General features: G+C 40.7%; 10 protein-coding genes and 2 non-coding genes across 12 annotated transcripts; 5 read left to right on the top strand and 7 right to left on the bottom strand.

Annotated features, from left to right (window-relative positions):
* Window positions 1–10: 10 nt before the first annotated feature.
* CYBJADRAFT_t85 lies at window positions 11–82 on the top strand. The gene has a single exon. It is a non-coding gene; the product is annotated as a tRNA-Pro (tRNA).
* A 265-nt stretch (window positions 83–347) lies between these two features.
* Window positions 348–1,261, bottom strand: CYBJADRAFT_189906 (uncharacterized protein). Its single transcript, XM_020217362.1, has one exon. The coding sequence runs from the start codon at window positions 1,165–1,167 to the stop codon at window positions 391–393; it is 777 nt and encodes a 258-aa protein (XP_020071129.1). The 5' UTR covers window positions 1,168–1,261; the 3' UTR covers window positions 348–390.
* An 88-nt stretch (window positions 1,262–1,349) lies between these two features.
* Window positions 1,350–3,278, bottom strand: CYBJADRAFT_167472 (alpha-mannosyltransferase). Its single transcript, XM_020214919.1, has one exon. The coding sequence runs from the start codon at window positions 3,207–3,209 to the stop codon at window positions 1,572–1,574; it is 1,638 nt and encodes a 545-aa protein (XP_020071128.1). The 5' UTR covers window positions 3,210–3,278; the 3' UTR covers window positions 1,350–1,571.
* A 227-nt stretch (window positions 3,279–3,505) lies between these two features.
* On the bottom strand, window positions 3,506–4,250 carry CYBJADRAFT_150472 (protein FMP52, mitochondrial; the record flags this gene model as incomplete). The annotated part of the gene is made up of 1 exon (XM_020213348.1): window positions 3,506–4,250. The coding sequence occupies one exon, from the start codon at window positions 4,248–4,250 to the stop codon at window positions 3,582–3,584; it is 669 nt and encodes a 222-aa protein (XP_020071127.1). The 3' UTR covers window positions 3,506–3,581.
* A 175-nt stretch (window positions 4,251–4,425) lies between these two features.
* SME1 (mRNA splicing protein SME1) lies at window positions 4,426–5,085 on the bottom strand. Its single transcript, XM_020214918.1, has 3 exons — window positions 4,997–5,085; window positions 4,810–4,914; window positions 4,426–4,744 (listed from the first exon to the last, which is right to left on the bottom strand). The coding sequence occupies exons 1-3, from the start codon at window positions 5,021–5,023 to the stop codon at window positions 4,610–4,612; spliced, it is 267 nt and encodes an 88-aa protein (XP_020071126.1). The 5' UTR covers window positions 5,024–5,085; the 3' UTR covers window positions 4,426–4,609.
* A 319-nt stretch (window positions 5,086–5,404) lies between these two features.
* On the top strand, window positions 5,405–8,170 carry MTR10 (mRNA transport regulator MTR10; the record flags this gene model as incomplete). The annotated part of the gene is made up of 1 exon (XM_020216860.1): window positions 5,405–8,170. The coding sequence occupies one exon, from the start codon at window positions 5,405–5,407 to the stop codon at window positions 8,168–8,170; it is 2,766 nt and encodes a 921-aa protein (XP_020071125.1).
* Window positions 8,171–9,084: 914 nt separating this feature from the next.
* CYBJADRAFT_t82 lies at window positions 9,085–9,158 on the bottom strand. Its single transcript has one exon. It is a non-coding gene; the product is annotated as a tRNA-Ile (tRNA).
* Window positions 9,159–9,302: 144 nt separating this feature from the next.
* On the top strand, window positions 9,303–12,232 carry ELG1 (Elg1p). The gene has a single exon (XM_020214917.1). It carries the CDS (start codon window positions 9,375–9,377, stop codon window positions 11,829–11,831), a length of 2,457 nt encoding a protein of 818 aa, XP_020071124.1. The 5' UTR covers window positions 9,303–9,374; the 3' UTR covers window positions 11,832–12,232.
* On the bottom strand, window positions 11,813–14,775 carry SXM1 (Sxm1p). The gene has a single exon (XM_020214916.1). It carries the CDS (start codon window positions 14,691–14,693, stop codon window positions 11,874–11,876), a length of 2,820 nt encoding a protein of 939 aa, XP_020071123.1. The 5' UTR covers window positions 14,694–14,775; the 3' UTR covers window positions 11,813–11,873.
* Window positions 14,776–15,055: 280 nt separating this feature from the next.
* On the top strand, window positions 15,056–16,265 carry CDC10 (septin CDC10). Its single transcript, XM_020214915.1, has one exon. It carries the CDS (start codon window positions 15,213–15,215, stop codon window positions 16,224–16,226), a length of 1,014 nt encoding a protein of 337 aa, XP_020071122.1. The 5' UTR covers window positions 15,056–15,212; the 3' UTR covers window positions 16,227–16,265.
* A 419-nt stretch (window positions 16,266–16,684) lies between these two features.
* CYBJADRAFT_167464 (glycosyltransferase family 8 protein) lies at window positions 16,685–17,963 on the top strand. The gene has a single exon (XM_020214914.1). The coding sequence runs from the start codon at window positions 16,830–16,832 to the stop codon at window positions 17,850–17,852; it is 1,023 nt and encodes a 340-aa protein (XP_020071121.1). The 5' UTR covers window positions 16,685–16,829; the 3' UTR covers window positions 17,853–17,963.
* Window positions 17,964–17,972: 9 nt separating this feature from the next.
* Window positions 17,973–19,394, bottom strand: CYBJADRAFT_167463 (uncharacterized protein). The gene has a single exon (XM_020214913.1). The coding sequence runs from the start codon at window positions 19,073–19,075 to the stop codon at window positions 18,251–18,253; it is 825 nt and encodes a 274-aa protein (XP_020071120.1). The 5' UTR covers window positions 19,076–19,394; the 3' UTR covers window positions 17,973–18,250.
* Window positions 19,395–22,813: the final 3,419 nt, after the last annotated feature.

Here is a 22,813-nt window from a genome sequence, read left to right as displayed (position 1 = left end):
TTTCAAATCCGGCCGCGTGGTCTAGTGGTATGATACTCGCTTTGGGTGTGAGTGGTCCAGGGTTCAATTCCCTGCTCGGCCCTTTTTTTTTGCACACCGGATGCTTGATAATACCGTTCCGTGTTAGGATATTTTTCAATTATAATGGCCTGGTTAGTATTGAACCATGGTAGATCGTAGGATAACCCTTGAGATGTTACATTTACAATGCTCCCTCCCAGCTGTGGAGGCGTCAGCCTATCAACTTCGTGGTGGTGGCTCAGTTGCCAATTCGGGATGAAGTCTCTAAGCAGACCGACATATGTGGGTTAGATGCACCCTCAACCGAGGTATCTACATAAGTTATTCGATTGGTGTATAGGCTGTGCTTATATATATCCTGTATATCTATTAGTGTAGTCTCTTTTTGAACTTAACCACTGCGTTGAGGAAACCAATGACAGCAAACGTTGGTCTGCTCAAGAACCCAGTTGGTAGAGCCCAGTGGTAACTGAGAACAACGTCACACATGAGGTTGAAGTTGTATGTGTGGTTCTTTGCCTGTTTCAAAAATTCAATCACGTTCCATGCACACCACAGTTGGCACGAGTAGACGTAGTACCAGTCGGATGGAGTCAGCGATTTATCACGCTTCTGTGCGGGCAGTAGGAAGAAGTCAAAATCGCTTGGAAGGAAATCGTGGGAGAGTAAAAACGCCAGGTTCTCCAACCATGTGTAATTACCAAAGAAGAAGAAAGTGCTAAACTTGTCCAACTTTTCCCATGAGTCAATTGAGCGTAGCTTCTTAACAGAACTGTAGTCCCTCAAGAGCTCTGCGATGTAAGGAATCAATCCGAATATGTTGTCTGCGATTCTAATATCCACGATATAGCCGTAGATGGAGTTGAGTCTCTTTGCAGCCACCTGTTGAGACTGGGTCAGCTCCTGTGGGGTTTCAACCCGAGTCTTCACCAGGTTCAACCTATAGAGGTAGTTGTTCACCAACTTCTTCAACTTTGGGTAGATCTTGATCAGTTCACATAGGAAAACACATGTATAACTGACAAGCTGTAGTACTAAATCCTTGTTGGACGTGATGAACCCACTAAGTCTGTCGTACGTACGGGGATCGGAAATGCCTGTAAGCACGGAGCTCACGAGCAGATGGTTTACTCTAGGTTTACTCATTTGGCTGCTGAGGTTTAGTAGAAGCTACCCATACGAAGAAGGTGAAGAGGAAGAGGAAGAGGAAGAGGAAGAGGAAGAGAAAGGTGAAAATTTATTCTTACCGTTTGACCGTTTGAATGGAAGTGCGAGCTTCATTCAACGCACTTCCTCCGAAAACGGTTAACTCCAAGCGGTCGGGATTAGGCAGAAATTACGCAACCTACAGGCCTCTCTCTGGGAGGGACCATTTGTCCCAGAAAACTTGCTTCACTTGATTGAAAGAAAGGGTGAGTATATACTTACGATACAGTCTGCTTGGATGTACTGATCGACTGCTTTATTCCCATCTTTTGTTGGAAAGATTGGAATAAAGATCGTATATAACTATGCAAAGGTTGTCAATATGCACACTTTGAGAGACACGTCTATGTAGAACCTTCAGGGTTCTTTCTTAACCATTCGGTATGCTCGATCAGTTGTGGACAGTACTGGCTCATATCTTGTCCCGAACTGTCCTCAGTACCACGTCCCTTGTACTCGACTAACCTCAATCCTAAAAGTCTACGACTCACCGACGACGGGCCGTCATATCCTTCGCACAGTGCACCGAGAATGAGTTCAAACATCCTCAGTTCAAAGTCGTAGCCTGCGTCGTTGGTTATAGAGCCGTACATTCTAATATGTCCCCCGTCTTCGTTGACTAGCTCACGGTTGTTTAAAAGCGCAAATGGGATGAGCTTTGGATAGCTCATATGCATAAACTCAACGCTAGCATCTTCAGTGCCTTCAACTTTGACCAGTTCATCAAGTTCATCGTAATGGTTTCCCATGACGTAGTTTCTGTAGTCCTGGATTGGATCCGCTTGACCAAGGGCTTTGCTTTGGAAGTTACCGTTGTAATGGGCTCCAATAAACCTCACCTTTTGCAATACTTGATAATGAGGTGTACCCACCACAGTAGATGCAGCGATGAACGTTTCCTTGTCACCTTCACCAGCAGCACCTTGTGTTAAAAGGGCATAGTATAGATCAGGACCGAAAATGTTGTAGTACAGAGAAAGCAATAACGTCTTCACGTGTTTGGTCTTATCAACGAGAATGGTTCCAGATTCACTGGAAGGGTTCGGCAATGTACCTTCTCTATCGTGATACGTCACGTCTTTCTTGATGTCAAGCTTTTCCTTAGAGTCTTTGAACCTCCCTCTGACAACTTCATCGCTCACTTTTAAGCCAGCAATATCGTAGTACTTTGGAGACGTGGTTCTGGTCCAGGCATCTGGCCATAAAACCATCCCATATTTCTCCATCACCTCAGAGTGGAACAATGGGGTTGGATCCTTTAATGGAGCATTGTCTGCATCCAAAAACAATATCTGTTCAAACTTCGAGATGAGGAAAGCGAGGTTCTTATATTGATACCCGTTAATTTTGACTCCCAACTTTTCAACAATGTTCCCAGTTTCGTAGTTAAGATAGCTACAACGAGCATTGAGTTCCGGTAGGATGTTCTCACAAAAGTCAACCTCATAGTCCTCTTCACTTCCAATGAAGACCTCAACTGGTAGCTCACATCCAAGTTGTCTCAACTGTTCTATGCCCAAGTATGCCAGCCACGAGAATTTACCACCACCTACAAAGATTATTCCCGCCCCTGATGGGTGATCCAACTCGTTGTGGAAGCTTTTATGCTGATCTTTCAGTACCGAGTTGACGTAGTGTTGGTGCTCCTTTTTCAATGTGTCTTGAGCCTGTTTAGGAACCATCAAGAGATTATCGAGGTATTCCTCAGAGAACACCATATCTTGGTCGGTGACAAACTTCTGCTTGGCCTTTTCATCGTTGACGTACTTCGTCAAAGGCTTGACCTCCGGCTTCGCCTGCAAAATCAGCTCAAGCACCCAGTCATATCCCTTGTGCTTAGGACTTATGCCCCTTGTTACCGAAGGCTCAGTGAAGCTTAGCGTGCTCAGTCCACTCCCCGTTGGCGATACAAACACAATGTAGACCACAATGACGAGCGCAGTAAACGTCACAAGCCTCTGAAATCTTCTGGTCATCAGCATGGTCCGTTCACTCTATCTCTCTTCGTGGTGGAAAGGTATCAGATGAAGGCTACAAAGAGATCAAAATCGTCCAAGTTATGGCTTTCTCGATAGTGAAAATTAGCAAAGAGCGATGGAAAAAAAGCGCGTTTCCTTGTGCGACATTCGATGCTCCGCGTAGACTCAGGCGCTGGGCTCAAATGCTAGGCTCAGGCGCTGGGCTCAGGCGCTAGGCTCCGAGCCTGTGCGCGGTGGTGGTGCTCTGCCTAACAAAATCAGCTTATAAAGAGCGTCAACTACAAGATAAATCTACGGTGAAGAAACCAATGGAAACCATAGAATTGAGAACAGAGGTCATGTGCTATTGTAAGGATGGAAATGCCGTGGATTGTACTACTCCTTGGCCAGGTTGATGATATCATCAGGGGAGAGTATGACAACTTTGTCCTCGTACTTCTTTTGAGAACTCTTCAGGGCTGCGAGTGCAACTTCCTCGGCCTCAGTTGGAGAGCCAGCGTATTTGGCGAAGAATGTACCACGAACGGTTGAGCCGAGCTTGACAGCCAAGTTGTTGAGCAATCCCTTATCCTCGTGACGTTCTCCCAGTAAGATACCAGGTCTCAGAATGATTGTCTGCTCAAACCCGAGAGCAATGACATCGTCCTCCAATTGTCCCTTCATCTTAGGGTAGGGCAGTGGCGATGACGCAGAAGCACCCATGGATGATACCAAGACATACTTTTTGAACCCCTTTGACTTAGCAGCCTTGGCCAGCTCCAAGTTCAAGTCATAATCGATAAGTCTTTGGTTGGAAATACCGCCTGCTTTGGCTCTAGTGGTACCCAGTCCTGAGAAGAACGTATCCGGTTGGTCAATTGGCTCTTTCGAGATCAACTCTGTCCAAGTGGACGAGTCCTTGGACGTTAGAATCACCGTGGACTCATTGTCACTGTTATCAGGTTTGGATCTTGACAAGGTGTAGCACTTTGAGAAGTATTCAGGACAGTGTTTCAGTATGAGGTTGCCACATAGACCAGTGGATCCCACGATGAAGGCGGACATTGTGTTTGTTATTGCTTCTCTCCTCAGGACAATGAGAGTGTATGGATAGCTTGCTGCAACTTCTGAGGAAAATTGTTTGTATAGCATAATAATGATTATAATTATAATCTACGTGTAAATGTTAGGGGCACATATTTATAGCTGAGATTGTATAATGTGTTTTATAAACCTATCCACTATGTGTCTCTGTTGTAGCTTTGTGTCTGAGGTCTCTGTCTGGTCTCATTGGAAAACACACGTTGTACAGACACAAGCAACGGAATATCAATGGTTATGATTGGTGGCGCAACTGGTTTATACGGTACAGCAGAGTCACTAACGATGATGTACACTTGATACCATAACCAGAGTTCATTAGATTAAGATTCTAAGCTAGAAATGAGTGTGATGTTATCACCTTTCAGTAGTATTCTTCCGATTTCACTCCTTGTTCCATCCTTTGAACTAATTTCATACGCCTCGTCAACAACAACATTCATAAACTCGTCGAATCCCTTTGTATATACGTTAGTACACAGATAAAAACACCACGTTTCGTGCATTCGATGACGCGACATACCCTTATCTTCCCCTCAATTCTGAAATCTATCTGCTCGTATAGCCAGATGTATACTTTGCACTGTTTTTGAAGGTATTGAAATATAAGATTGATAGGTGGGATGACCTTGTTGTTTATTTCCATGTTAGTATTCGATTCTGAAGCCATCTTCCCAAGGAAAAAGCATAACGCTGGGCTTTTAACTCACCACTTTCTGCTGCTTCTTACCGCTCATCACTAGCGAGTTTACGTATCTCAGTTTCCGTTGAAGTTCAGGAGCTTAAACAGATGGTGAGCTCAACAGTGTGAGCCTTCTAACGTATCTTCACCGTATAAAAATGCGCTTTTCGAAAAAAAGACATGGCTAAATTTTAATTCCGGTAGAACATTTCCCGGAATTCCCAAAAAGAGACGTCGGCGGCAGTTTTTTTTTTTGCGGTTTTGTGATGTTTACGTTTTTTTTTCCAGCCTCAACAATAAAAAAGCAAAACTGTCGATCATAAACAACGACCAAATCGGAGAAGAACCTGAAGCATCTGAAGAAGAAATCTACAGCATCTCAGTGGAAACAGGAAAGATGACAGATTACTCGAAAATCCAAGAGGCGCTTTCCCTGATGAGCTCGAACTCGCAGGACAAGACACAAGCGCTTCACTACCTCGAGGAGTTCCAGAAGACACCAGAGGCATGGAATGCGGTTCATACGATACTACAACAGCAGCAGTACCCGGTAGAGATGAAGATGTTTGCAGCTCAGACGTTGAGAAATAAGATGACGTACGACTTGCACCAGATTCCTCCTGAGGCGCTTGCTGGGTTGAAGGACTCGACGATGGGGTTCTTGATCCAGTACTCCGAGGTCAACAAGCCGATTAGAACCCAACTCTGCATTGCACTTTCCAAGTTGACCATTCAGTTCTTGCAATGGGACAACGCTGTGGATGAAATCATAGCCACTCTACAACAGCAAGTCCCGACGTTGTTGGAGTTCTTGAAGATCCTCCCGGAGGAGTCGTTTGACGCCAAGGGTACGCCGTTGACGGACGAAGAGTTTAGACTAAGAACGGATCAGTTGATTGTGGCAAACGTGGAGAAAGTTCTAACGTTGCTTTCAAACTATGCTCAACAATCTGGAGACAACTCGCGTGCAAGCTCATTGATATTGGACTGTTTGAACTCCTGGATTGGTGAAATCCCTGTGGAACAACTCTTGCAGATCCAACCTTTAACAAATATCATATTCAACTCTTTGAAGGATGAAGACTCTTTTGAAAAGGCGATCGAGTGTTTATGCACCATTGTCAGAGAGACAAAGGACATTGACAACATTGGCTTGATTCATGCGTTGTACCAACAGATTGTACAATTAAGACCACTATTGCAACAGCACAACGATGATCCAGATGTCTTTGGGTCGTTGACTAGACTATTTGTCGAGTCAGGTGAGGCATGGCATATTATTATTGCCAAACAACCACAAGACTACAAAGAATTGGTGGAGATCCTGTTACAGTGTACAGATTACCAAGAAGATTTGGAGATTGTCAAGTACACGTTCTACTTTTGGTACTCTTTAAAACTCATGATCACATTGGATAGATATCAGGAAGCAAGACAGCAGTTCATTCCAATATATACGCAGCTCGTAAATGTTATGATCAAGCATCTGTACTATCCAGATGGAAGTGAATCGGATCCTCTCTTTGAGTCAAAGGAAGAGGAGGAAAAGTTTAAGGACTTCAGATATGATATGGGAGATGTGTTGAAAGACTGTACCGCTGTCATAGGTGCAGAGGCATCTCTCTCAATCCCATTCCAACAGATTCAATCTGTTTTGAACTCACCGAATGTGAAATGGCAACAAGTTGAAGCACCATTGTTCAGTTTGAGGGCAATGGCCAAAGAGGTTACTCTAAAGGAGAACAAGATCTTACCTCAAATAATGAACTTGTTGGTTCAACTACCAGAAAATACCAAGATCAGATACGCTGCAACTTTAGTTCTTGGAAGATACACTGAATGGACAGCACTACACCCGGAGTTTTTAGAAAAACAACTGAACTACATCATCAGTGGATTCCAGTTTGCAAATTCCGATATAATCACTGCAGCTTCATTAGCATTGATGTATTTTTGTCAAGATTGTTCTAAATTGTTGTCCAACTATATCGAACAGTTGTACAATTTTTACATCAACATCTTGAACTCAAATACCACTGCAATTGAGATCTCGTCAATCTATCAAATCTCAGAAGGTATCGCATATATCATTGATAAACAAGACGACACAAATATTGCCAATGCCACTATGATGTTTATCAAACCAATATTGGAGAAATTGGGGAAATATTCTCAGGAACAAGGTACAGAACAAATCTACGATGCTGTTGCACAAGAAATTGAGATCGTTAGGTTGTACTTTGAAGTTATAAAACCAAGAAACTTGCAAGCAAATTCTGATCCTGTGGCATCACTGGCTGTTGAAATATGGCCACTGGTGGTTACGCTCTTGGAAAAACACGGTCAATCTCCAAAGGTTTCAGAACGTTGTATGAAATTCACAAAGACAATATTGCAAACATATGGTTCCTTTGTATTGGAGTTGTTGCCATCTATTGCCAATGTTTTAGTGAAGGGTTTCCAAACAACAAGATTTGGTTGTTATTTATGGGTTTCTGGTGTTGTCATTAGAGAATTTGGCGATGAGGGAATTCCTCAACAGACCAAACAAGCTGTTTGGGAATTTGCCTATCAGCAAGTGACTTCATTCCTTGCAGTTGTTAAAGAAGTTCAACCTATTGACATTCCCGATTTAATCGATGACTTTTTCAGAATGATGGGTGATGTGATTATGTTCTTTGTCACTCAATACGTTCTGTCTGATATCTTGAAACCTTCCTTTGATGCATCCTTAGTTGCATTGGAACTTGAAAAGACCGAGCCAGTTGTTAGCACCTTACACTTTTTAATCGATCTCATCTCTTGGGGATTTGACACCCCACCAATTTCCATTTTGGAGGAGATTCCACCGGAGGTTAAAATCACCGTGCAAAATTTTATTAGTGAGAATGGTGGCATCTTGGTGAACAGTTTACTACAGGGACTGATCTTTAGATTTTCACAAGATGCACAGATTGATGCCTTTGATGCATTGGGTAAGACCATTAGATTGGCACCAAACCCGGATACAGCAGTCATGTGGTTAAATGGCTCACTTGATGCCTTACCACAGAACACTGTGTCACCACAAGAGAGAAACAAACTCCTTACAACAATGTCTACTGCATTGAACTCGAAAGATTATAGAAGGATCAGGGTTAGTATTAAGGATTTCGTGACGTGGTATTCGAGAAAGAACATCACTCCAAGATTCAAAGCGTGATTCAAAATGTCTTTGTTAAACATAAGAGAAAATAAAGGCAAAATTGTATAGAGGGCATTCCAAAATTTCACACAATCATATAACAATATGGCACTACACGTTGAATCCAATCATCAGCTCGTTGTATGTCGATCACACCGGTACGTAGCAGACCCCTGTAGCATATAATTACGAACAACTAACATTGTACCAGGTGTATCGGCACTCTATTATCAGATTGAGATCTCTATTTGCAACACAAGGCTAATTTTGTATGCGCTTCTGTATTTGCTTTAAAGAGACCAATAGCCAGTTCCAGCGAGATCTCATAGGAATTATAAAATGCGTGGGTGATGAGAGAAAAGCTTAGAATGAGACGCTGTGTAGGTTAGGTCATTAGTTGGAGACATGCACATATTTGTTGTGCCAGGAAACATATACACAGAGAAGTACGGAATTTCTCAAGACCTGAAAGAATTGAACATTGAGAAAGCTTGAAAAGTAGTCACTTACCCGAGAGATGCGATAATAAAAGTGATGAACAATGCTAGCACGTACTATACCAAGCAGAACTATATTTGTAATTAAAGCCACATTTAATGGTCACAGGTCTTGGCCCTCTAATTATGGTATAATACCATTATCGACCCAAAGTAACAAGTTATTTTTTTTTCTATTTGAATGGAGTTTGATATTCAATATTTATGTTCAGATAGTACTCAATAAAAGTCAATGAATTTATAAATTACTAAATCTCCAATAACCATATGTTTTAGATTTATATGATTTTTGGAAAGCAACCTTGTACAATTAGTACTCATATACAGACTGATAGTTAAACACTTTGAATATGTGAAGTATATATATATAACTCCCACTTGTTCTTCTTCACATCCGAACATCAAACAATACATCCATAATGCAAAAAAAGGAAATGGTCCCTAGCAGGATCGAACTGCTGATCTTGGCGTTATTAGCACCACGCCTTAACCAACTGGGCCAAGGGACCATCTTCGAGTTTTCGGAGTTTCATAAATATTGGAATCGTGAAAATGTTGTGGCCCGCACCGGCCTAAAATAGCGAACGCGTTTTTGTTTCTTTTGGTGAACGCGTTATTACTTCTGTGTCAGAAGATACACTGCGAGATCAGTGGCTTATTTCGTCGAGTTAATGACGGATCAGAAGATGAGTAGGTGGCAGAGGCCTCCATCTGCTCATTCCGAGATGTCCCTCGATCTTCATTCATCGTCACAGATTAATGGCCTTAACACGGATGCCACAACGAGCCCAATGCCTTCAACACAAGAGGAAACTCCAAATGCTAAGATGTCCATAACGGATGTCTTCAAGGTGATGAAACCTATACGGTTGCGCAAGATGGACGATATGCAGGCAACTAGGGAGGACTATGTTGAGGTTATCCAATCAGACCCTATTGATGTTGATGATGAGGTAATGGAGGACACAAAGAAGAAGACCGCCGTTAATCTGATTGAGGTCTTGAACGGAAACAGAAAAGCCAAACCTGGTAACGAAGGCACAGGGATAATGGTTGGTGATGATGATAAATATGCTGTTGTCCAAGTGACTGGGAAAGCTAAAAGTGGGATAACTGCCAAAGATTTGCTCACTGGTACGAGGAGCCCAGAGATTGTTGAAGTGCTCTCCTCTGATGAGGAGGGTGGTGCACAGGAGAAGCATACAGAAAAGCATGGATCTCTGATTGTCAACTTTAAGTATACCACTCGAGAGAAGAAGATGCAAGCCTTGGAGAGGAAAATTCGCCAATCTGCCAATCGATCTGTATCTGCAAAGGACTTCCTTATGTCATTTGGTAGACCAAAGAAGGAATGTAAAGCTGAATCAGTGGCCATAGACAATGAACGTCAAGAGATGGGGAACAACTTGCGTCAACGGAAGAATTCAGTATCTAAGTTGAAAGAACTCGAACCACCAATCATCACAAGGGACATGATGCATGTCAAATATGATGAGCCACAGATCTCATATAGAACCATCAGCCTTCCTCAAAGGGTTTCACAAAGGACTTTGCAAACAAATACTGTCAATTATAAGCAAATTGATACATGTAAAACTGAGCACAACGTGAACAAGTTCATGTACACAGTGTCGGAAGAGAACAAAATTGCATTAGCATTAGAGAGGGTTCCAGAGCTTAAGTCGGACAGCAGATTCAAAAAATTTGAGAAGCTTCTTACATGTAAACCGGAAAGCGATCTATGGACTTCAATGTTTCATCCCATGTCAGATGATGAGATACTTTGGGATGTCGATGAAACTCAGACCATCAGTCAGTGCTTGGATAATTCTTTCTCAATGTTGAAGAGAAATACTAAGAGACATAATTTTAAAAAGTCCAAAAAAAACACAGATGAAATGGACAACTTTATAGTTTATGATGATGGGGAAGACACTGAAACGGATGATCAGACTTATACGCCTTTGATTATATTATCAGGACCTAGAGGTGTTGGTAAAACCAGTGCAGTTTATGCAATGGCCAACTGCAGATCAGGGTATGTTCATGAAATCAATGCAAGTCAGAGTCGAGGGAGAAAGGATATACTGGCTAATCTCAAGGAGATGAGCACAACACAATTGGTACATTCCTCTTCAAATGATGATGTTTTCCAAAAGGGCTTCATCTTGTTCGACGATGTCGATGTGCTCTTAGAATCTGATAAGGGGTTTTGGTTAGTCGTTGAAGACGTGTTAAAAGTTTCCAGAAAGCCTATCATCTTAACCTGCACAGATGTCAAAGAAATTCCTGAGTCAATTTTAGAATGCGCAAATGTGGAATCTTCGTTTTATCGGATAAAGAGACAATCATCTCAATTGTTGTGTCATTATCTTTATCTATGTGCATTGGTGAACGACTGTGATGTGGACCATGCTGTTTTGATGGAACTTGTCAAGGACAACAACCACGACTTGAGAAAATGCTTATTCGAACTTGAGATGCTTTGTCAGATACCCACCTCCAAGTTTGGAGTAACAAAGATATTGTTCAACGAGACAGTAACCACGGAAGAAAATGGAATCGATGTGTTGAACTTGACCAAACAGCTAGAAATAAAATCTCTTTGTGACGAGATAGGAACTTCTTCGAAGTCAATGATTCCTGTTGATGAAGTTGAAGATGAGCAATTATCTTTGGTACCGATACTTCTTTCAGAGAATCTCCATCCACCTTTATTACTATCAGAATATGACATTTCCAAAGAGTTGTACAACTCTTTAACCAAAGTTGTGGGCACATCTGAACATGAAGGAGCTGCTGAACAACCATCTGCAATAAGGCAACGGGAACGGGCATTTGCTCTGTCTAAAATCAAGAACTTGAAACGTTTAACTAGAGGAACAGCCAGACAGGTCTTAGGAAATCCTGGTGCTTATTTCGCTGATGAAAGATCAGATTTTTCTTTGTTTGAGACACTGAATCCAGTTGCGTATTTCACCGACGTGAGTCCAATAATTAGAGAATTTGCTCGATTCGAGCAAAGCGCAGCTAAAGGGAACAACTTAATCATTGAAAATGACATCGAACATAGACCTGCAAAGATATTGATGCAACAAGGTCTACTGCAACCGAAGCGTTTCAACGCAGACTACAGTGCGGTGTTGTACTCTACAGAAAAGAGCTCGGGTTATTGGGATTGATAACCAGTAAAATAACTATCTAAGTTCATACTAAAATGCATATTAATGAGACTTGGAATCATCACTGTACTGCAATGCACCAGTGAGGACATCAATATTGGACTTGAGATTGGTCATAACAAGTTCATATCTTGAAGCATCAACCTGTTGAAGCTGTTGTAATCTTTGAGCAAAGAATGGTGCAATATCAACATAATCCATAGGTGTGTTTCTAAAGGCCTCATCATCATCAAACTCAGAATCTTCACTTTCCAAGTACTCATCACTGTTCAGTTTGGCTTTTTTACTAATTGCCTCTGGAAGACGGCCAATGGTTTGCGCAAGCTTCTCAGAAAGTTGTGGCAGGAAACCAGTAAGCGTATTTGGCAAATTTTGTGCAGTTAACAACGAGATGAGGGCAGCAATTTGTAGTCTCAACCCGTAGACTTTTTCAAGCATAGGTGTCAAATTGTACCAAATCTCCAAAAGCCTAACGGTTTCTCCAAATGACTCAGTGGTTTGCAACGCAGCTGCTGGGTTTGCATAAAGAGATGCCAAAAATACCTTGAGAACGTAATAAGGGGAAAGATCTTGTTCACGGAATGTTTTCAAAACTAACGCAAAATCAGAATTGATTTCCCTCAAGGTGATAGTTAGATACTCAATGAGTTCAAACGTTCCTTGCTCACCATAGTCAATCTGAGATTCAAGAAGTTCATGCAGAACAGTTTGTAAAGCGTGAACTTGTGGACTTTGAGAGTTTAAGCCTCTGAACCCGTAAAGGATGACATCTTCGAAAATTGAGTTGTAATAGTCAAAGTATTCACCTGCATATGTGCCAAATGATTCTAATATTTGTTGAAACATAGCCCAAGCTTGCTGAGTGACTTGTTTTTTGTTTAGAATCAAACTATCCAACAACTCCATTGCTTCAGCAAGGAAATTTATTGCTGCATTTTGGACGACAAATTCAATTGCAGGGAAGAAAACCTCATCAAAGTCAACCTTTGGAATTGTGACTGCCATAGTTATCATTGTATTAATGACAGCGATACCCTGGTATTCTTTATCGGTGATAGCATCATTAGTACCTCCGGAATTTGTAATCTCAATGATTTCAGTAGCGATTTGAACAAACTGTTGGCAAAGACTCTGACCCATTTCACGAGCAAATGGTTGCAATTCATCCGGGAAGAATTCGACAAAGTATTCCATGATTTCAGATAACATGTCTAATTCAAATTCCTTTGACAAACTCATCAATTTTTGGACAATCTGTGGAACTTCAGCTCTAATTGCATCTGAAACCAATGGATCGGCGATAAGTACCTTTAGAGCATTTGCAGCTTCGATCTGAATTGGTAAGGATTCGTTATTTTTGAAGTTTTCAAAAACACCTTGAAAGACTCTCGAAAGGACATTTTTATCATTATATTTGTAGTCAAACAGAGATATTGTTTCACAAGCTCTTGCCCTCAAAAATTCATATTTACCTGTCAGCAATGGAACAATAAATCCATCGATGATTTGATCAACTTGGGGCTTCAATGGTGATTCCTCCCTATACAACGAAGGGGAGATAGAGCCCAAGATTCTTAAACCACCTTCAGCTTTCAATGCATTTTCGAGGCTCTGATCCTCAGTAAATTTGTTAAAGATGTCGTTTAGCAGGGTGAGAATGTTGTTAACTTCCTCAAATCTATGATGTGCAATGACAAACAGGACATCAACAGCAGCAACGTCTGCCGTCGATGTTTCTCTGTTGATATCAAAGAACCTTCTGATATACTCTTCTGGATCAGTTTCGTACAGTTCCAAATCTCTTTGGCAGAGACATGGGAAGAGCAAATGTCTCAAGAGTGTTGTGAAATGAGGTTGAATTAAGCTCCACGAGTCGTAGATGATACATCTTTCAATGAAAGTGATCAAGTTGTACAACGCAGGTTCACTAACCCATGTACCTGACCCCCATTTCTCAACGACTCCAAAATATACCTTCAGGATTTCTGGAGCGTAGTTCTTAGTAAAGAAATCAACAAATTCTGGGGTTGCAAATTGTGATTTTGGAGTGGCAAATTTGTAGTAGAATCTCTGCAAATTTCCAAACCCCCATTTGTTACATTTCACCCTTCTGTCCAGGACCCTATCTGAAGGATCCAGCTCCAAGACGGATTGAGGAGTTGGTTTCTGAACAACCATCAAATGAATTGATATCCAATTCGACAGATTATTTGTATTTGCCAAGTAATAAGGCATTCCCATTAAGGTAACAAATTTGAAGATCTTCAAGATAAAGTATAACATCTCACCTGATTGATAGTCATCACGATTGATCAGCTCAGGGGCCAGTTTCTCCAAGATGGGGAAAGTCTGATCCACGTACAAATTCAGAGGGGCTCTGCTCTGATCTGTTGTTGTATATTTCAACGAACGGACAACTTCTAACAACAGAAGTAATCCTGTATAGACATGTACTTGGTTTGAAGTTGAGTTCAACAACGAGAGGATCTGTTCGTTTAAAACCCACTCGCCCTTATCCAATATCAGCTTTACAGACGTTGACAGTTGTGGTCTGATGTGATTGTCATTGTGAGCTTTTATAAGAGATTCAATCAGCTTCACTTTGATCTGCTCTCTTTCAGGCTCTAAGATAGAGCTTGATGAGTTAGAATTCCAATAGATAGCAACTCTGTTCTTGAAGAAAACAGCAGCTGAAGATCTTTGAGATAACGATACAGATTCGTCAACACATAGCTCCAAACAGTAAAGTGTGAAGCCAGGTTGTGATTCGAATTTGGTCAATTCGTTTTCAGCCTGCTTCCTGATCTGAGGATTCGGATCCAATGTTCCGGAAAGAACATCCAATATATGCTGTCTCTCCATGGTTTCGATGGCAAAAACAAAAACAAAAGCAGAGACACAATAAGTAGGATAAACCTTGTGTTATGACCTTTCAGTTCGTTGTTTACATTGAACTTTTTCTCTCGATGGACCAGCAGTTTTTTTTTCTTCCTTATTCGCTTCCGGCACTCAACTGCTGAGGAATTTCTGTTGTATCTACCAGGAGCTTGCGGGCCGTAGGGAGATGTTTATGTTAGGGGCAACATTTCTTAAAGCACTCGCAAAGTATCTCTGTGTCCCGGTATCAATTTCCTAAAATGGAACACAAATTCCCAACGCGCTACTTTTTCTTTGCCCGCGAACACCGTTGGTCCTTTTTTTTGCGCTTCAATTCTCAAATTTCTGTCAGAACCTGGAATTGCTTTTGTGGCCATTGAAAACACACAGTACGAAGGTCTTTGTGAAACTGTCGCAATTGTTATCTTTCGATTGTAAAGAACAGCTAACAAGAAGAAGAAGCTGAAGAAGAGACATAAGAATAAGAGGAATCAAATATCTTCAATGTCATCCACAACTCCGGAAATTCGTCCAAACGCATATGTTGGTTTTGATACCATCACGACCCAGATCGAGCACCGTTTGTTGAAGAGAGGCTTCCAATTCAACGTGTTAGTTGCTGGATACTCGGGGTTGGGTAAGTCTACGTTGATCAACTCATTGTTCTCCACACATTTGGTTGATTCCCAGGGTCGTAAGTCTTCACAGGAGCCGATATCGAAAACCGCCGATATCTCTGTTTCCAAGCACAAGTTGGTTGAAAACAACGTCCATTTGAACGTGAATGTCATCGATACACCTGGTTTTGGCGACCAGATAAACAATGACAAGTGCTGGGAACCAATCGTGAGATATATCAAGGAACAATATTCGCTTTATTTACGTAAGGAGTTGACCGCGCAGCGTGAGAGATATATCCAGGACACAAGGGTGCATGCAGTGCTCTATTTCATCCAGCCAAATGGAAAGGGGTTACGCTCTGTTGATGTTATTGCCTTGAAGAAGCTTTCCGAGATTTCCAACGTTATTCCAGTGATTGCCAAATCTGATACTTTGACTTTAGAAGAACGCGAAGCATTCAGAAAGATTCTACAGAGAGAATTTGAATTCCACGAGTTCAACTTGTTCCCATTCGACTCAGACGATCTTACAGAGGAGGAGAGAGATTTGAATAACAGTATTAGAGCTATTATTCCATTTGCAGTTATCGGATCAGAGTCGGAAATCACTATTGATGGACAAGCATTTAAGGGAAGAAGAACCAAATGGGGCACAATTAACATCGAGGATATTAACCAATCTGAGTTTGTATACTTGAGGGATTTTTTGACCAGAACTCATTTGCACGATTTGATAGAGACTACTGCATTCCTTCACTATGAGAACTTTAGATCGAAACAGTTGACAACTTTGAAAGAGAATGCAAGCACGAGTGCCCGTGCTTCAGCACATGTTCCTTCTACTCATGGTCCTCTTCCAAACGGTAGCTCTGAGAACCCAATCTATAAACGTGCTTAGTTAAAGATTTATGATTCTGGGTGCCTTTTTTGTTCCATCTTTGATTGTGTGGAATTGGCTTATGTGTTAGTTGACGAAATTTATACACTTATAAGAGAAGAGGTATAAAGCAAAGACAGTTCTTGTGAGTGCAGTATTTTCTCTATGTAGTAAGCTCTGATTTGACGTTTTCATGGTCTGAGGTACTCAGCTTTATACTTATAGCACGATTCACTGAAATCGATTGGCCATCTCCCAATGAACAATCAAGTTCTCATATCGTTGCCCTGGCATCCTATTTGTTATTGTTTGAAATCAAATACAATTGCCTTTGTTTAGTTTTTGTGGTTCAGAACAAAAATTTCTATGGGGTGCGCCGTGCAGTTCACATTTCTCTTGCAGTTTGTTTTCTTTTCCTTTGTTTTGATTTGAGAAAGCTGCCTGATTTGTTCAAAAAGTAAGGAGATATCGACCAAATAGAAAAGCCTGAGAAGTCCCCTTCAAAAATTAGGATAAAAAGCTCAACGCACAAAAATCAAAACTTGGATTGATACCTCAACCATAGACATTCGTCTGTTCTAAAAAGAGCCGAGAAAGTGTGGAGAAAACAAAAAAAAACAGGCCATGACAGAAGCGTACATTACAATTCTTACAAACGACCGCTATTTACCTGGTGCCCTTGTTCTTGCCAATGCCATTAGGGATCTTGGTACGACAAAGCGTCTTGCGATCCTTGTTTCAAATATTTCCAAAGCCAGCGAAGAATTGGTCAAAAATGTCTACGATGAAGTGATCAACGTCAGCCCAATTGTTAGTACCTCTTTACAACAGTTGAGCGATTTGGGTAGACCGGATTTGACTTCGACTTATACGAAAATCCTTATTTGGAAACAAATCCAATTCTCTAGAGTTGTCTATTTGGATTCGGATATCTTGCCAGTGGTGCCAATTGATGGACTATTCGAAATAGAATTGTCCCATGAGCTCCCAATTGCGGCTTCTCCAGATGCTGGATGGCCAGATATTTTCAATTCTGGTGTTTTTGTCACGGAACCTTCAGAGGCAATTTTTGAAGAGTTGTTTGCAACAATCCAAAACGAGGAATCACCATCATTCGATGGTGGTGATCAAGGGTTGTTGAATGAATACTTCTTGGGTAAATGGGGAAGATTGCCTTTCACTTTTAACGTCACTCCAACTGCAGGTTATCAATATGTTCCAGCTTTCTTGAAATTCTTTAAGGATATTAAAATCATTCATTTCATTGGCTTGAACAAGCCGTGGTTGTCAAGGGATGCTTCACTTTTCGCATCTGGAAGCTTTGGTAAAGGATACGAAATTATGAAGTCTTTGCACGAAAAATGGTGGAAAGTGTTCAACAGACACTATTTTGGTAAGATTGCCGGAGAAATCTTTGCAATCTCCAACATCTCACCAATTGAAGATCACTCAGGTAAAGGGGAAGGTTGTCTCTTGGATATACCAAAAATGACCAACCAGTGGGATGACTTAAAAGTCAGTGACATAACAAATGATACCCAATCGATTTCTGAGCCTGCTGTTGTGATCACACCCTTGTTCCCATGGGAGTTTCGTGAAAGAGTCGAGCCAGAAAGAGTGTTTTCGGAGAGTACCGACTCTTTCTGAAGTGTTCCGTTCTTGTATTATTATCATGGTTCAATATTCTTCGTTTTATAGAGGAGGCAGTTCATACATTCTTTCCTACTCAGTTGGTTAATTATAATACAGTATTATGATCTCTAAAGTCTCAATCAGCTCACCCACTGCACTATAAAAGAATTTGTGTTAGACATATGCTTGTATATTCAGAAACACAACTCATACTTAAGTATAGTGTTTTTGACACTGGCACCATAACGCTATACTGTGCTCTTGAACATTGGATTTATTTCATCACAACCTACCCCACTCTACAACACCAATACCTTTTTGGTCCCCTTTAGCACTCATTTCTTCTACATTTGCCTACAACCCATACCTCCACTTACAAGGTTCCGAAGTAAACCTTCATTCATATCTTCATATTAGGACTTTTTCTCGGTTTGCTGTTGTCCCCTTGCATTTGCACGGTTTAGATCAGCAATTATATCCAGTACAGTGTCTTCATCAACACCAAACTCACTTGGATTCTCAAGGAACAATTCCTTGATTATCTGACGACATTGGACATCAGTGAAAAATTTTCCAGTCAGCTTATAGAGCTCTTTCGAAATGAACCTCCATTTCTCCAACTCACCTTGATCGACAATGTTCTGCAATGATTTTGTATCCTCTGCACTCCAGAATACAGAGGCGACCCCTTGTTGTCCCATCAGCACTTGGTACCTGTTTCTGGCTGTAAGGAAACTTCCAACTCCAGTTATAGCAGCAATGTCAACCCATGATTTACCTCGTCTTTTAAGATCAATGATCATTTCGTCCTGCTCTTTGGTAAACTTTGACTTACGTTTGGCTCGTTTTACATGTGTATCTGATGATTCGTCGACTTTCAAGTTGTGCGTTGAGAATGGTGGGGCTGTTAGTAGTTGCTTGAGTGCTTCTACGGTGTTCCTGAGGTCTAGCTCTTGTCTGTCTAGTGGTTTTTGCTGTTCTTGTTGTTGACCTAACAATGTGTCGAGCTCTCTCTGTTCTGTTTGCTGCTGTCCCTGCTGCTGATCTGGTAGCTCATTCATTGGTTGTTGTTCTTGTTGTTGCTCCTGTTGGAGCTTTAGTGATTCATGGTGGTGATGATGGCGATGGTGGTGATCTTGGTCTGGTATTGGAACAAAGCCCGACTGTCGCTGCTGTAGTTGTTCATTCACATTATCCGAACTCGCCAGTGTATTAAACTGGTCGTGCTTGTGTTGCATGTGTGTATGTTTTAATAAACAGGAAAATTTTTGTCCTTGACCACCCCTTATTGTCTTTCTGATTCGTCTAGGCTGTTCGATTCTTCTTTGTCGCTTTTATATGAACTAAAAAGGAAACTCAACGCCCTGATGTTATGTGTACTGTTTTGTTTGAGAGGTGAACAATAGTTGACAGTGCCTTGGATAGACAAAAACAAAACAAGCTGTATACGGCTAAGTTGATAGTGAAGGCGAAAAAGAAAATATCAAGTGAGAAAAGAGCACAAAAAACAGTGCTGTCCTGGTATAAATAATTTTTGTCACCTACTTCTGATTCGATACGGTGTCTTTAATAAGAGTTTCCTCATTTCCTGGGTTTTGGAACAAACTTTTCATTCTGAATATTATTTAAAGCCAGACCCGCTGCTCATGTTACCTTGAAAATGCAATGTCAAGTAAATATATTTTTAAGTGCATTTACCATACTCTTCTTAGGTCAGATTAATCTCCATGATGTGTACATAAAGACTGTAGAAAACCCCACCAAAATTATGATTGAGATAACCCAATCCAGAGAAATAACCATGCCATTGTTATATTCCCATTAATGAAAGGATCTGGCTCATATATACAATTCCAAGGAATATGTTTGAGGTCAAAAAGACCGAGGAGGCCTCTCTTTTCGGTATATGCACAGTCTCGATTCCTTGTGAAATTTATGTCGGCTAGTACATGAGCTTCTAATTTCAGGCCCCAGGATCAACAGGTTACAAAAGTACTATGATAGGTATATATTATGGACTCACGAGTTGCACCCCAGTGGCAACCCCAGTGGGATGACTATGATACCGCTACATGAAGGTGCCACCCAAAGATCTTTATAATGATATGAGCACTCACGCAAATGAGAAACACAAGTGAGCAACTGAGATGGGAAGTGGGGGAGCTCAAAAGAGAATTCGCTTTCTGTGCTTCATAAGTTTGAGAGCATTCAATGTCGTTTCTTGAGAAATCAAGACTTTCATAGATAGTTACATCGCCCATGCATATACCAGAAAGGGGTTTCTGTTTTATGACTCACTCACTCATCGAATAATCATTGTGTACAACTGTATAACACCTCCACCATGCAAGGGTATTTTAAGAGACTAACTCATGCATACTCTCATAATTCATGCGTGTATTATTAACATTGATGATATTGCAGTAACACATCCCAGTTGGCCCTGCTTTAAATAATCTCTCCCTGATAAAACCAATGGGTAATTTCACAACCCACGCGGTTTGATTAAAATTAGAAGTACGCTTTAGATCGTAAGCCACAGCTTTTAACATGAAAGCAACGTAGTGAATGATCATTGTCGTATAATTTCGTACTTTAATGATTCTTCGAAAGCAGACCTGGTTTGGTAGTTCTCAAGGACAGATATTGCATCTCCTGACAGCAGTGTGCGGATACGTTAGTAAACTTTTCAATTATATACACCCATGGTCTCATCAGTAATTTCGTTACGGGAGATTGTGTAACAAAAGCAACCCTATATACATTTTAAATTAGCCAAGCGCAACTGATCCAAGCTGAAAAGCTTCTGTTATGCTATCAAGTTCAAAGGATATAGGCTATTCCGCCATCAAATGGCATATCCTGGTTTGTAAGACGGTTATTGGTTGAAGCACATTTTGAACGACTCTAAATTGTAAACAATAGACCAATGAAGAACTTTGTTATTATTAACCAGTTTTTGTGTCTGATCTTCTAATCATTGGTCATGAACGACGAAGCCATTGTGGTAGTATTGGTTTTCTTGTGAAAAGTCACAGTAAAAGTCTGATAGTGGTTTAAGAAAGTTTACATTGTATTGGACAAGCCTTTCAGAACAAGAAATATTGAATACAACTACATCTACGAGAAGCTCTCCTCTTTTTGTACAAGAAGCTACAATTTTCAAGTTAGTCTTGATTGATATTCAAGCGATTTCATTATTTAAGTGGACAGGAGATCCAATTTTGTATGGGAAAAACCCAAAGGTCACAGGGCCTGAAAATTGGTCGACGCCACATAAAGTAATTACTTTGCCCAGGGACCTATAAGATTCTTTGGGGCAAAAATAAATTACCGACAAAGTCAAGCGAATATTCAAAGGATTCACAATCTGTTCTGTACATTCATACCATAGGTATGATCTCTTATATCAAGATGTCTCTTTAGTTCGGCATTGAGTCCATTTTCGTTTGATTCGCTCTTCTTCTTTGATGGCCCATCACTTCCATTAAGCACGTCTTTCATTAAAGACAAATTCATTTTGCATGACCGCAAAGTGGAATATGAATCTTGCTTAGCGATCTAACGTATGTCTTGTATTCTTTTCAGTTGCAATTTCAAGGCAATCATCGACTGGTATGTGCGTTCCATGAAAATAAGTTGGGGTCAGTATCGTTATTGCGGATTTGTTCAACTTACTGTGCTTTTCGACTGTCAACGTAGATAGTTCCACAATGTCGCAAGTGGTATTGATGTCAAGTGCGTACGTGTTGGTGTTCAGAGCTTGCGTTATGACCCTCATAGCGTGAACACAAGGAGCATGTTCACTCATAACATCACTATGGCAAATGGGACATTCTATTGTGATAACCTTTGTACTGTCAATTCCACCATCCTCATCATACATCAGTACCAAATGGGCTTCAGATGATTTCAGCATACTTTTAGTATTACTTATGCGACGCCAGGAAAACTGTCTTCTTCTGTCCATTATTTTGTCGCACAGTTGACTCATGCTGACAACCTTACAGCTTCACATTTCTTTACATGAACACCACTCTCATACTGCCTTCCCAATAAAAGCTTCGCATCAAACGGATCGGTAAAGAACTCTTGTCGATCCATCAAGTGTTGACCACGACTTATAAAGCGATGTTTTTGGGGAGCAACTTAACTTTGATTTCTTGTGTTCAGCGCAGAGAGGTACATTTTCGAAGAATATTGGATCTTGCTGACCTATTCTTGTATAAACAAATGAATCAAATTAGGCGTATTCATATGTCTTTCAGGCCTGACCACAAAGTTCTGCTGTCCAATAAAATTTGAATACGATATATTGCAACTTGAGAAAGATCGAAATGCCTTCGTGTATCCCATAGACAAAATCACTCAGAATTCAATTGTCTTGAATCTAAAACGAGTGAAAACAGCAATTATTTCACAAAAAGGGGAGAAATTCTAATAATTGGCAGTATACCACGTTAGTTCACTATTAGAATTAGATTGATGCTAATAAAAATAACAAACCGGCCTTCACATTTCCTCAGAGTATACCAAAATGTAGTTACTACACGAACCAAGGGATGTACAAAGTATGAACATGTAATCTTCAAGACAGCCAGAGATATAACAATTCATAGTTCGTGTGGTATAATCAAGAAAACCCCATAATTTTGCTTATATCTCAACAACGAAATATAATTAAGGAAAAGTGAAACCATCAAAGTGTATAACTAATCTATATTGTCATATAAACAGTTAACTTGGTTGGATAGGTGATTCTTCCAAAATGGCCTACACCGTGTGTGTTTTTATATAATTCTGGTTGTCGTTGCCTTAGCAATTTTAAAAATGTAAGGATGTTTCCCAATTCTGTACGTACTGTTTACATTTTGAAATCTTATCAACACAAAAATGACACAAAACCAGTACAGCTTTATACACAGAATCAAGAATATCACAGAATAATGGCCAAGAACAAAAGATCAAGCAAGTAC

The sequence above is a fragment of the Cyberlindnera jadinii genome (assembly GCF_001661405.1).
Source record: "Cyberlindnera jadinii NRRL Y-1542 unplaced genomic scaffold CYBJAscaffold_5, whole genome shotgun sequence".
In the NCBI taxonomy this organism is placed as follows: domain Eukaryota; kingdom Fungi; phylum Ascomycota; class Saccharomycetes; order Phaffomycetales; family Wickerhamomycetaceae; genus Williopsis; species Williopsis jadinii.
The sequence above is the reverse complement of the archived record's forward strand: the minus strand, read 5'-3'. Positions and strand labels throughout refer to the sequence as shown.

Bases quoted from the DNA above. Each gene is read 5' to 3' on its own strand.
- CYBJADRAFT_189906 (XM_020217362.1), bottom strand. From the start codon at position 1,167: ATGAGTAAACCTAGAGTAAACCATCTGCTCGTGAGCTCCGTGCTTACA.
- CYBJADRAFT_167472 (XM_020214919.1), bottom strand. From the start codon at position 3,209: ATGCTGATGACCAGAAGATTTCAGAGGCTTGTGACGTTTACTGCGCTC.
- SME1 (XM_020214918.1), bottom strand. From the start codon at position 5,023: ATGAGCGGTAAGAAGCAGCAGAAAGTG. The intron at 4,915-4,996 runs GTGAGTTAAAAG...ATAAACAACAAG, and splicing joins GTAAGAAGCAGCAGAAAGTG to GTCATCCCACCTATCAATCT. The intron at 4,745-4,809 runs GTATGTCGCGTC...GTATATACAAAG, and splicing joins GAATTGAGGGGAAGATAAGG to GGATTCGACGAGTTTATGAA.
- ELG1 (XM_020214917.1), top strand. From the start codon at position 9,375: ATGTCCCTCGATCTTCATTCATCGTCACAGATTAATGGCCTTAACACG.
- SXM1 (XM_020214916.1), bottom strand. From the start codon at position 14,693: ATGGAGAGACAGCATATATTGGATGTTCTTTCCGGAACATTGGATCCG.
- CDC10 (XM_020214915.1), top strand. From the start codon at position 15,213: ATGTCATCCACAACTCCGGAAATTCGTCCAAACGCATATGTTGGTTTT.
- CYBJADRAFT_167464 (XM_020214914.1), top strand. From the start codon at position 16,830: ATGACAGAAGCGTACATTACAATTCTTACAAACGACCGCTATTTACCT.
- CYBJADRAFT_167463 (XM_020214913.1), bottom strand. From the start codon at position 19,075: ATGCAACACAAGCACGACCAGTTTAATACACTGGCGAGTTCGGATAAT.